Below are 11,819 nucleotides of genomic sequence, written 5' to 3'. Positions count from 1 at the left end.
TGAACTTGGAATTACAGATATTATTTTGGTCATATCTTTAATGAGTGACTAAGAGTAAGAAATCAAAGTTGTTAGGTGAAATGACCTGGAGAGTCATTTCAGGCCAGACTTCTGTACTAAAGAGGGGAATTTATCAACTATTGCTTAAATACAGGAAAAGATACCTGTTGTAACATGTAAGGGAAAAGGATCTGGACAAGTTTAAAGAAAACTGCTAGTTTCCCCACAGACTTTGGGGCATAGTCTTAGTTTCAGGGAGAGGTAGAGTTCTGAGAGAACCTACTTTTTTGATTGGTACAGTTCTGTAGGTTATTTGGAGAAGGAAATGGCAACCCACTCCAGTATTCTTGCCTGGAGAAGCCCAGGGATGGAGGAGCCTGGTGGGCTGCCATCTATGGGATCGCACAGAGTTGGACACGACCGAAGCGACTTAGCAGCAGCAGCAGCAGCAGCAGTAGGTTATTACCTCTGGGAAGCTGTACATTACACCTGTGTTTTATACATTACAGTGATCCTGCTTTCAAATGTATTTTCAAGGTGTTTATTTAAGCTTTCTATGGTATTTATTGGTTTCCCTGGTTGCTCAGAGATAAAGAATCCATTTGCCAATGCAGGGAGATGTGAGTTCAATCCCTGGGTTAGGAAGATTCCCTTGAGAAGGGAATGGCAACCCACTCCAGTATTCTTGCCTGGGAAATTCCATGGGCAGAGGAGGTCCATGGGTCTCAAAGAGTCGGACATGACTTAGCAGTTAAACAACAACAGCAACATATTTATATTGAATTAAACTTTGTCACTTTGAAAGTGATTCTCTTATTTATCTCTACACACATTCTGTACTTTTGGTAGTACTTAATTTTTTACAAAATTAAAGTAGAGATGTATTGGAACTTATTTTAAAATAAACTTTGTTAAGGTAGAACTTGATTACATAAAATGCAGTCATTTTAATTGTACAGTTTGATAAAATGTGGCAAAGTTTCACTCATGCAACTATCTCCCTAGTCAAGATATAGAACATTTCTATCACCTCCCAAAATTTCTTCAGAACCTTCCCAGCCAATAAGCTTATCCCCACCCAAGCACCCAAGCATCTGATTTTTTCTTGCTGTAAACTAAATTTGTCTTTCCTAGAGTTTCATGTAAATTGAATCATACAGTATGTACGGTTTTATGCCTGACTTCTTTGCTCTGTTGGGATAAACTTTATATGGTCATAATGAATTTTTTTTTAAACATTACTGATTGTTGTTTTCACATACTGCTATTCTGTGAAGAATGTTTGAATCTACATTGTGGTGGTTATTCGTCTGAAATTGTTCCTTTTCTATTTTATAAAAATGTGATTGTGGTAGCTATTAATATCAAAATATAAGAAATAGTAATGTTAAATAAAAGAGAAATCAGAATTTATAAGAATTAGAGTAATTACATGTACCAGGAAATAGTGATGAGTTAGTTATTACAATTAAATACTAAATTTAGTTAGAACTTTTTGGAATTTGTGACAAAGGAAAGAAGAATGGGTTACAGGTAATGTGGTAAACAAAGTAACAGTCCTCCAAAGATGTTTACATCCAGTCTCTGGAACCTGTTAATATTTTAGGTTGAACAGCAAACAGGGATTAAGGTTTTGCTAGTCAGCTGACTTTGAGATAGAAATAGTAGCCTAGATTATCCAGGTAGACCTAATGTAATCCCAAATGTTCTTAAAGATAGAAGAGGGAAACAAAAGAGAATCAGAGGGAGATATGGCTATAAAAGTCAGAGAGATTCAATATTGCTGACTTTAAAGACAGAGAAGGGGGTTCCTATCTTAGGAATCTGAGTGGTCTCTAGAAACTGAAAAAGGGAAGGAAATGGATTCTCTTCTATTGCCTTCAGAAAATAATTCAGCCAAACTTTCAGTTGTAAGATAAATAAGTTCTGGGGATTTAATGTATAGCACGATGACAATAGTTAATAGTACTCTATTGTATACTTGAAAATTGTTGAGAGAACAGATCCTAAGTATCCTCACCAGACAGACACACAGACGCACTGTGTGAGGTGATGGATGTGTTAATTAGAATTGATTGTGATAATAATGAAATGATCATGCTGTACACTTTAAATATATTCAATTTTTGTCAATTAGTCCTGCATAAACATAGGATGAAGAAGGGAAAAGTAGTGTAGCCCTGTTGACCTTTGATTTTAGTTCAGTGAAATTTGTGTTGAACTACTGACAGAGCTGTAAGAAGATAAATTTATATTGGCTAAACTTCTAGGTCTGTAGTAAAGTTGTTATAGCTGCAATTAAAAAATCAATACAGATCTGTTTATATGGGATTTTCTTTTCACCCAATAAAGGAAGCATATATGCCTCTATGATAAAAACTATAAAGTTGTGCTGAGAAAATGTAGAGAGATATAGACATGTTCTTGTATAAGAATAAAAAATTGCTAATATAATGGATTTTCTTAAATTGATTTATAAATCTAAGTTACTTAAAAACTCCACAGGACTTTTTTTTGGTCAATAATTTTCAATAATATTCTAAAATTTATGTGAAGTAATTAGCCTTCAACTAAGAAAAAAATAAATTAAAAAAATAATATTCTAAAATTTATTTGAAGAAATAGGCAAAAATAGTTAAGAAGGTACTTGGATTTACATAATTTCTATGTGTTAATTTCCTGAATTAACTAATATCACTCTTGGGAGAAGTATAATAATTCACTGTGGAATGGGAAAGTCCAAATCAAGAAGACTTCACGCAAATTCCTTAGGTAAAGAGAATGATGGTATACTGTGATCAAGGGGAGTAGGATTAGAGACCCTATAGATGGTCAGAGAACTGCCACATAAAATAATTATATCAATTTTAATGGAGATAATGGAATGAAATAAAATATACTTAATAATAAAATACCTAATATTTCTTTGATTATTCTGAAAAGAATTAGAATTGATTGAGGCCTTTGGGCTATTATTCTGCCAAGTTCTGTTAACTTGTAGAAATAATGCTTATGAGTACTTTAGGGAATTGGGTTCCAGATAATATGAACATACACATACTCAACACAGAGTGAGTGACTCTTTAACCATGGTTGAAAGGTAAGAAATGATTGGAAAGACAGAAAGTTCTCAAAAGAACAAAGAATAAGAACAGCTTATTAAACTGGGGGATATCTAAACCCTATTATATGAAAATTGTCAAAAAAATGCAGTGCATTGTCAATCCCCTACTATTTCATGAATATAACCCAAGTCAAAATCAGAGTTTTATGTATTTGTATGTGAAATCAGGCCTAGATATCACTACTATACATACCTGGAAAACTTAGGAAAATTGTCTAATTATGCTTCTACATTTTGGACTTTTATATGAACAGATTTCCACACTGATTAGTACTTTTTGTGCAGAAATAAATTCCTAATCCTCATTTGTTTATTTCTACTTATGGCAATTACTCTATGGCAGAGAAGATGATTGTAATCTGACGAATTCAATTGCCTATTACAAAGTTGCTGAGCAAACTTCTGTGTGATAGTGATTCCTGTCTCCTCTTTAAAGTAAGTTAGCCACAGAACCAAGAGTCAAGGTATTTTCATTCTACTTTTTACTCTCCTATTTATTCAATGAGTAAATAAGCACATTTTCTTTTATCTCTGAGTCTAAAAACCCTTTTCTTGTGAAATGGAGAATAAATGTTTTACATTACTTCTCTAGAGAGTTATGAGGATTAATGTGATTGAAGACTGGTAGCATTAGAAATTTTGCTTGCAACTACAAAAAAAAAAAAAAAAGATTGTTCCATTGTAGTTTTACCAGCTATCACTTAAGGACTGCCATGAAGCGTTGTCTTACTATTCCATTGTGGGTGTCCGTCTGTGTGATTCCTACACAAGGTGATTCTATTTGGGTTCTTTGAGGGGCTGTACCTCCTGATTGTCTGCCATTGCCTATACTAAAAGCATTTATTTCATACAAATTCCATAATTTTCAAATTCAGTTTAGTTATTCCATCAACCCGTACCAATGAATTAGTTTTTATACTATGCACAGAATTATCTTTGGGAATGAGACTACTCTGTGATTAGTACTGTCTGTTGTAAGTTAACTTGTGTTGCCCAGAAAACCTATAGAATACCTTAATACCATGATAACCATACTTTTGTACAACTGAAATGGCTTAAATGGCTTAAATTTCCTTCTCAACACAACCCTGGCAAAAGTACCATAAAAATATGACATGGATCTTGTGACTCACACATTTATTGACCACGCCTTCGGTCAATTGTTATTACGTATTGCCTTTGAAAGCCTCCTGCATTTAAGCATGCCCTTCTCACTGATGGAGTCAGAGTGAACTGTTGGGTCCCATTATGCTATGCCTTTTGTACACAGGTAGGAGACACTGTTGCCTGCAGTATCCTCTTCATATCCCCTGTTATCCAGTCGACTCAGCACATTACACTCAGAGTACAATGTTTCATGACATTACAGTGTGTGTCACCACAACTGGACCGCTGGAATATAGAACCATGTTTTATTCAACTTGGCATTTTCTGCCAGCTACTAGTGTGATATTGAGTGAATATTGTTTAGTAACAAATGCTGAGCTGAATGAATTTTCTACATAATGACTAGAATGAGTTCATTTAAACACAAATTGTGTCATATCTGTTCTGTGCTTGCACCATTCTGATAACTTCCTACTATACTGAAAAATATTCCAAACTTCTTGAGAGGACATGAAAGTATTCTTTTTACTTCTTCAATATCATCTCTCACTATTCTCTGCCTCACAGTCAAAGTTATAAACATATTGGTCTTTTACTTCTTGGAACAGGCCAAGTTCTTTCTAAACATCGATCTTTACATCTGCCATTTCCTCTGCCTAGAAAGTTCATCACCTTTCTTTTCTCATGGTTGGCTCTTTTTTTCATCTTTTAGATCTTAGCTTAAATGGCATTTCCTCAGAGAGGCCCTTCTTAACTAAGCAATCTAGAGACAGTCTCTTCTATAACTCTCTAACAGCATTGTCTTTCATGGCATTTGTCATGATCTGTAATTAAAATTTGTTTATATTTTGTTTTCTTTTTTAAAAAAACTTTTTATTTTGTATTGGAGTATAGCTGATTGACATACAATGTTTGATAATTTCAGGTGAACACTAAGGGACTCAGCAATACATATGCATACACCCATTCTTTCCCAAGTTCTCTTCCCACATATTCTTGTCTTCTATTCTCACTAAACTCTAAACAGCATAAAAGGAGGGCTATGTATTTTATTTATGATTACAAACCTAGTACTTAGCACATAGTAGGTGCTCAGTAAATATTTGTCAGATGAATGGATAATAAGATATCCCCATTTTATTGTCTTAATGGAAGAGTTTTTCCTGAACACTTGAGGATATCAACATCAGTGATTCAAAGTCTTCCTTTTGCATTACTGAAGTCATTTGCAAACTTACTTTGCCCCCTTTACCAATGTTTGCAAAGCTATTTAGGCAAGTGTCTGAGTGAATGATGTTGGCAAGTGCTGCCCAGAAATCTGAACATTTGTGTAGACTTTGGTTCTCACCCTAACACAAAAGCAGGGATAGGAACCATGATGTAAGGAAAATAACATGTTTGTGTTGATACATTTGGCTTAACATCCTACCTTCATCATTTCCTAGCTGGGTGACCTTGGGCATGATGTTTGCTTTTTTTGAACTTTGGCTTCTTAATGTGTAAACAAGCTTATACATACCTCACAGGGCTGTTGTGAGAATTAAGTAATTGCACAGTGCCTAGAACAATTTCCAGCCTGTGTAAGATGTTAAAAATCATAGTAATTGCTATGATTGTCAGATATTGGACTGGAAGATAGTTTTACAAGTCATACAGTTTGATAAATGCGGCTTGTAACATATCTTTGCTGGCCATTTCTTTAGTTTGGAACACCAAGCACCATAAGGGCTTAGACATTTTCATTTTTTTCCTCTTTCCTCCACCCTCCCCATTAACTTGCTCAAGGCATTTTTCATGTCTTCATTTCGAAGGGTGTAGATGATAGGGTTCAGCAGGGGTGTGACAGCAGTGAAAAACACAGACACCACCTTGTCCTCTGGGAGGCTGGTGGATGGACGGGAGTAGATGAAGATGCAGTGTCCCAGAAAGAGTGTGACCACGGTGAGGTGGGCGGCACAGGTGGACAGGGCCTTCCGCCGGCCTTCTGAGATCTGCTGCCTCAGACTCACCAGGATGACTGCGTAGGACACCACAAGGACCACGAAACAGACTACGGAGATCAGCCCGCTGTTGGAGACGATGAGAATCTCAATGATGCGGGTATCAGTGCAGGCCAGTTTGACCACCTGAGGCACATCACAGAAGAAGTTGTCAATCTCATCAGGATCACAGTAGGGCAGCTTGATGGTGAGCGAGGTCAGGGCGACGGAGTGGATGGTACCCCCGGTCCAGAGGGCCACAGCCAGCAGCACACATACTTTCCAGTTCATCACTGTCATGTACTGCAGGGGTTTGCAAATAGCTACATACCGATCATAGGCCATGACAGTGAGCAGAAAGATCTCTGTGCAGGCAAAGAGGTGCAGGAAGAACATCTGAGTTACACAGGCATCAAAGGAGATGAGCTTCTCCTCTGACCAGGTGTCCATCAGCATCTTGGGGACAGTGACGGTGGGGTGGCACACATCGATACAGGATAGATTGCTGAGAAAGAAATACATGGGGGTATGGAGATGGTGGTCATAGATAATAGTTATGACAATGAGGATGTTTCCAATCAGCGTCAGCACGTAGAAAACAAGGAACATGGCAAATGCAACCATCTGCACATTCTGATTTATAGATAAACCTCTAAGCCGAAAATATGTCACTACAGCTGTTTGATTGAGTAGAACAGCCTCTTCCATTCTCACTGTTGGCACGTCTGTCAAAAATTAGAAAAAAAAAACACTTAATATCTGCATCAATCATTTGGACACTTAGGTTCTTCTGTGTTTATGACTTCTCTGCATCTAGAATTTCTAGTGAAGTATCTCATTTTAAAATCCCCATTCAGCATCTTAAATCATAGTAGTTGCTAAACACACACTTTTGGAACAAAAGAATAGAAAAAAATTGATTCACTAAGAGATGTAAAACAATCTTGGACAGGGAGAAATCAAATAACTTATTTCTCCCTTATTGTATAAAATATCAGTGTTTAGCTTTAGGTTACAGTTTTTTATAGGAGAAGAGATGAAGGTTCTTCTTACCCTCGATAAGTAATTTTTCGAGGGTTATACAAATTCTGACCTTGAATATAGTTTCCTTTATTGTCCTGTTGACCACATGTTCACTAACCCAAACCCTTACTTCCTTATTTGCTCTGCCATAATACCCTGAGACTGTAATTTCAGTCATCTACATTTCAGAAGGCAGAAGATTTTCACAAAGCTGCTGGCAATGTGGCTGAGATGTTCTTTGAACAATACTTTAGAGGAGGCTGGATAGAATCCAGGAAAACTTCGGAAATCTAGAGAGGGTCCAGGGAGGCTTACTTCTTCACCTTTGAGTTGAGGACAGACTTGCTCATTCTTAATCTGGAAGTCAAAGTCCAGGCCTAACAGCATCACTGCTTGGCTAGATTATCCTCAGTTCTTTTAAATTCCAATTCTCTTGTCTGACTTACTGAACCACAGTAAATCAACAGTAGTTGCTTTTAAAAAAGATTAGCCTACTTTTGACCCAAGTATCACTAATTTTGTAAAAAATGTATATTTTGGGACTTTCCTGGTGGTCCAATGGCTAAGACTCCACATTCCCAATGCAGGGGGCCTGGGTTCGATCCTTATCAGAGAATTAGATCCCACATGCTGCAACTAAGACTGGTGGTGCACTCAGATTAATAAACAAATATTAAAAAAAGAGATGTATATGTTATATAGAGTCACAAGTTCTCAGTTCTTCCGAGATCAGACGAGATCGGGCACATTCAGGATGGTATGGCCGTAGACGAGGTCTCAGTTCTTAATGGGATCTGAGAGTTTACTTAATCTTTTTTGTTTTTAAATAAATAGAGAAAACAAAACACAGAGAGGTAAAGCAACTGGCCCAAGTTTACAAAAAACTGGAGTAATAGCTGGGTCTAGAGCTTGGGCCTCCTGACTTTGGGTCCAGGCTTTCTTTACTGCCTCTTTGATCTGAATTTTTGTGGTAATTGGCATCATGGTGGTATAAAGTACAGTATGTCTCAGTGACGACCTCTCTTTTACTCTCCTAGGTTCATGGGGCAGGTTGGGTGGGTATCTGTGGGAAGCCTCTTTTCTCAGGCTTGCCTCTCATGTGCCACTGCCTGGCTGTGTAGCCTTCCAGGCATGGCCCACGCAAGTTAGCTGTCCTCCTGGTTCCTCAGGCACTATTATCCTATCCCGGGTGGTGCAGTGGTGAAGTATCTGCCTGTCAATGCAGGAGACACTAATTCAATCCCAGAGCGGAAAGATCCCCTGCAGGAGGAAATGGCAACCCACTCTAGTATTCTTGCTGGGAAATCCCGTGGACAGAGAAGCCTGGTGGGCTACAGTCCATGGGGCGGCAAAGGGTTGGACACCACTGAACATGCATCATTAGCTCACCCTATCCTGCTTTCTTCCTTGGTGACTACAGGTTCATTTCGTCCTCAAGACCAGGCTTTCTGTCAGCCAAATGAATCAACTTCACACTGCTTATGAAAAGAGAATAGAGGAAACTTTTCTCTTCCACTCAATTGCTCTTTCTTCTCAAATATTTCCTATGCCTCATTATGATGCTCTTCTGCAGACAATGCCTTTTTTTGTTGTGTCTATCAGAGGTAAGAGTAATGGCAGTGTCAAATCAAGGAACTAGCAAAGCAGATCAGTCACAAAGACGGTATTTTGGAGGGCAAAGAAGTCTTTCAGTCATAATTTAAGTTAAACTCACACACAGTATCTAGTGCTTGAATTAATATTTATAGTTACATCTTAATAGCTATGGACTGATTTTACTATTCAAAAACTTTTCTTAGAGTGTCCACTTAAAGTCTTCCCTCCAGAAAACTATTTTAAATGTTTGATGATTTACATCTGTTATCTTTGCAATTTATTACATTCTAAAAGGATGATTGCAAAATTGAAAGCTGAGGAACTAGCCAAGAGTGGAGCCTGGGGGTTTATTTTAAAATCAAAAAGAAAAATTTGACCAGCACAGATAGAGAAGGATGTGCAGTCTGAGAACTAGGTTTGAAATGAAGACTGTTCCCTCACCAGAGGATATGAATATTCATTTTTAACTAAACTTTTCCCATTGCCGTGGTTTTTTTTTTCTATTTCTGTGGAGCCACAGAAAAAAATGTTTTGAAAATGGATGTGTTCAATCATAGTAGGAATTTGTTATTAGTCTATATCAAAAGTATGAATCACACATCAAAAATCTAGTGCCTATTACATACATTTCAGGAAAACAGGAAAAAGCAATTAGAAGCAGAGACATAAAAAAAAAAATTAAAAAGTCTATAAAACTCACCTTGGGTTGTTTCTGATGCTCTCAGCACCTCCAAAGAGAACTGAATTGTTAGTCTTCTATTTTCAATATTAAGAGCATTATTTTCTGGTACTTTGTGACAACCTAGAGGGGTGGGATGGATTGGGAGGTGGGAGGGAGGTTCAAAGAGAGAGGGGAAATGTGTCCACCTACGGCTGATTCATGTTGATGTATAGCAGAAACAAACACAGTGTTGTAAAGCAATTACCATCCAAATAAAAATAAATAAATTAAAAAATATTTATTAGAAAATTATTTAAAAAGGAGGCATGGGTTTTAAAAGATTGAAAAATACTATGCGCAGTCCTCCTGAGTTGCCAAGTCTTCTGTGGAATGATTTATCAGTTGTGAATTTTCACATAAATATTCAAGTGCTGTGCCTCTGAATGTACATGCAATTCTGTTTGACTTAATAAAACAGTTGCCAAAAAAACAAAACAAAAAGAGAGTATTATTTTCCAGTAGAAATAGAAATTTATTTTTAAGTTTGACTAATCAAATAGCCCCATTTACCTTGATTTTTTTACAAGGAAGATCAGAACCCTCGAAGTTCTCTTGGTTCTTATTCACAGTTTTTGGTAATAAGTCACAGTAGATATATTTGGTGATATTTTACCAGAGGTACTTCAGCATTTCTGCAAAATCACACCTTTGTACCTATCTTATTATCATGCTTTTCAGTATGTAGAGAATACACCTCTGCTCTAAGATTTTCTGGAATTGGTTTTCAGTCAGTTGAATATGTGGTATAGGAATGATATCTTTTTTGCACTTTGTCAGGCTGTAGTGATGAGTAAAAGGGATGAAAAGCCACTACCAACCTCTTTTGCAGGCCCTTTAGTTTACCCAGGACATGTCTACACAAAACTCGACCTAACTGTTCAGAACCAGTGTAACTGAAGCAACCTGTTTTCTTTGCAGCACACTCTCTAGGTGGAAAGTTTGTCTTGCTAGTTTTAGGTGGGTTATTCTACCTTCAAGTACTGAAGGGAAATCTGTAGAGATAGAAAGCAGCTGGGAAGGGCAGCTGCAGTGTTGGTGTTGTTCTACCTGACTTATATAGGCTTCATGGGAACTCTTAAGCAATGACATCAACTTCCCCTAGTCACCAGTTAGAAAAAGTTAATTCTGTGGGGACTGAAGTTACAGGCTTTGCAGTCATCACTAAGGGCATTTAATGAGAAAGCAGGACTAAACTAACATTTCAATCTTTAGGACGTGTTAACATGTGATTAAATGAACTATTATTTTAGCGATTACTTACTGTGTGCTCCTGGATGGCTCTAGCAGTAAAGAATTCGCCTGCAATGCAGGAGATATAGGAGATAAGGCTTCAGTTTTGGGGTGGGGAAGATCCCCTGGAGGAGGAAATGGGAACCCACTCCAATAGTCTTTCCTGGGAAATCCCACGGATAGAGAAGCCTGGCGGACTACAGTCCATAGGATTGCAAAGAGTCGGACATGACTGAGAGGTGATGGATGGATACTATGTGCTAAGTATTGGGTTAGGGGCTTTTCTGTTTTCTTCTGTAATCCATAAAAAACATACAGCTGAGGAATGGGCAATGGAGTTAAAAATTTAATCCGTTCTCTGCAGAGAGGTCAAGAGTTGGAATTCTAGAGTCAAATTGCTTGAATACAGATTACAACATTCTAAGAGTGTAAATCTGGGTAAGTTATTTAACCTGGAAACCTCCTTTTCTCATCTATTAAATATGAATAAAAATGGAAACTTTTTTTAGAGCTCTTAAAATCTTTACAAAGTGTTATCTACATTAATATAATTATGTAACATATAATTCAAAGAAACAAACCCAAAAACCACCACTAATTAGTCAATTTTTCCCCCATCACTTATTCATTACTTGAGATAAAGAAAATTTAGAACCTCTTGCTCTAATATGTTTGGTAGTATAAATTAGTAAAAGAAGAATCCAAAGGGGCTTCTCTGGTGGCTCAGATGGTAAAGAATTCACCTGCAATATGGGAGACCTGGGTTCAGAAGATCCCTGGAGGAAGGCATGGCCACCTACTCCAGTGTTCTTGCCTGGAGAATCCCCATGGACAGAGGAGCCTGGTGGGTTACAGTCCATGGGGTCACCAAGAGTCGGACATGACTGAGCGACTAAGCACACAGCACAGCTCTAATTCCCATTTTGCTTTCTCTACTCGGATATATGTTTGGTAGTATACGTTAGTAAAAGAAGAATCCAAAGGGAAGGGATGAAGGTTATACTTTGAATTTCAGTATTGAAGGGTTTTGTGATTAGGA

General features: G+C 37.4%; 1 protein-coding gene across 1 annotated transcript; it reads right to left on the bottom strand.

Moving 5' to 3' along the window:
- Nucleotides 1-5,970: 5,970 nt before the first annotated feature.
- OR4E1 (olfactory receptor family 4 subfamily E member 1) lies at nucleotides 5,971-6,918 on the bottom strand. The gene has a single exon (XM_065941685.1). It carries the CDS (start codon nucleotides 6,916-6,918, stop codon nucleotides 5,971-5,973), a length of 948 nt encoding a protein of 315 aa, XP_065797757.1.
- Nucleotides 6,919-11,819: the final 4,901 nt, after the last annotated feature.

This window comes from Muntiacus reevesi, chromosome 7, assembly GCF_963930625.1.
Source record: "Muntiacus reevesi chromosome 7, mMunRee1.1, whole genome shotgun sequence".
In the NCBI taxonomy this organism is placed as follows: Eukaryota; Metazoa; Chordata; class Mammalia; order Artiodactyla; family Cervidae; genus Muntiacus; species Muntiacus reevesi.
This window is presented reverse-complemented; position numbering and strand designations above follow the sequence as displayed.

Coding starts and splice junctions, on each gene's coding strand:
- OR4E1 (XM_065941685.1), bottom strand. CDS start 6,918: ATGGAAGAGGCTGTTCTACTCAATCAAACAGCTGTAGTGACATATTTT.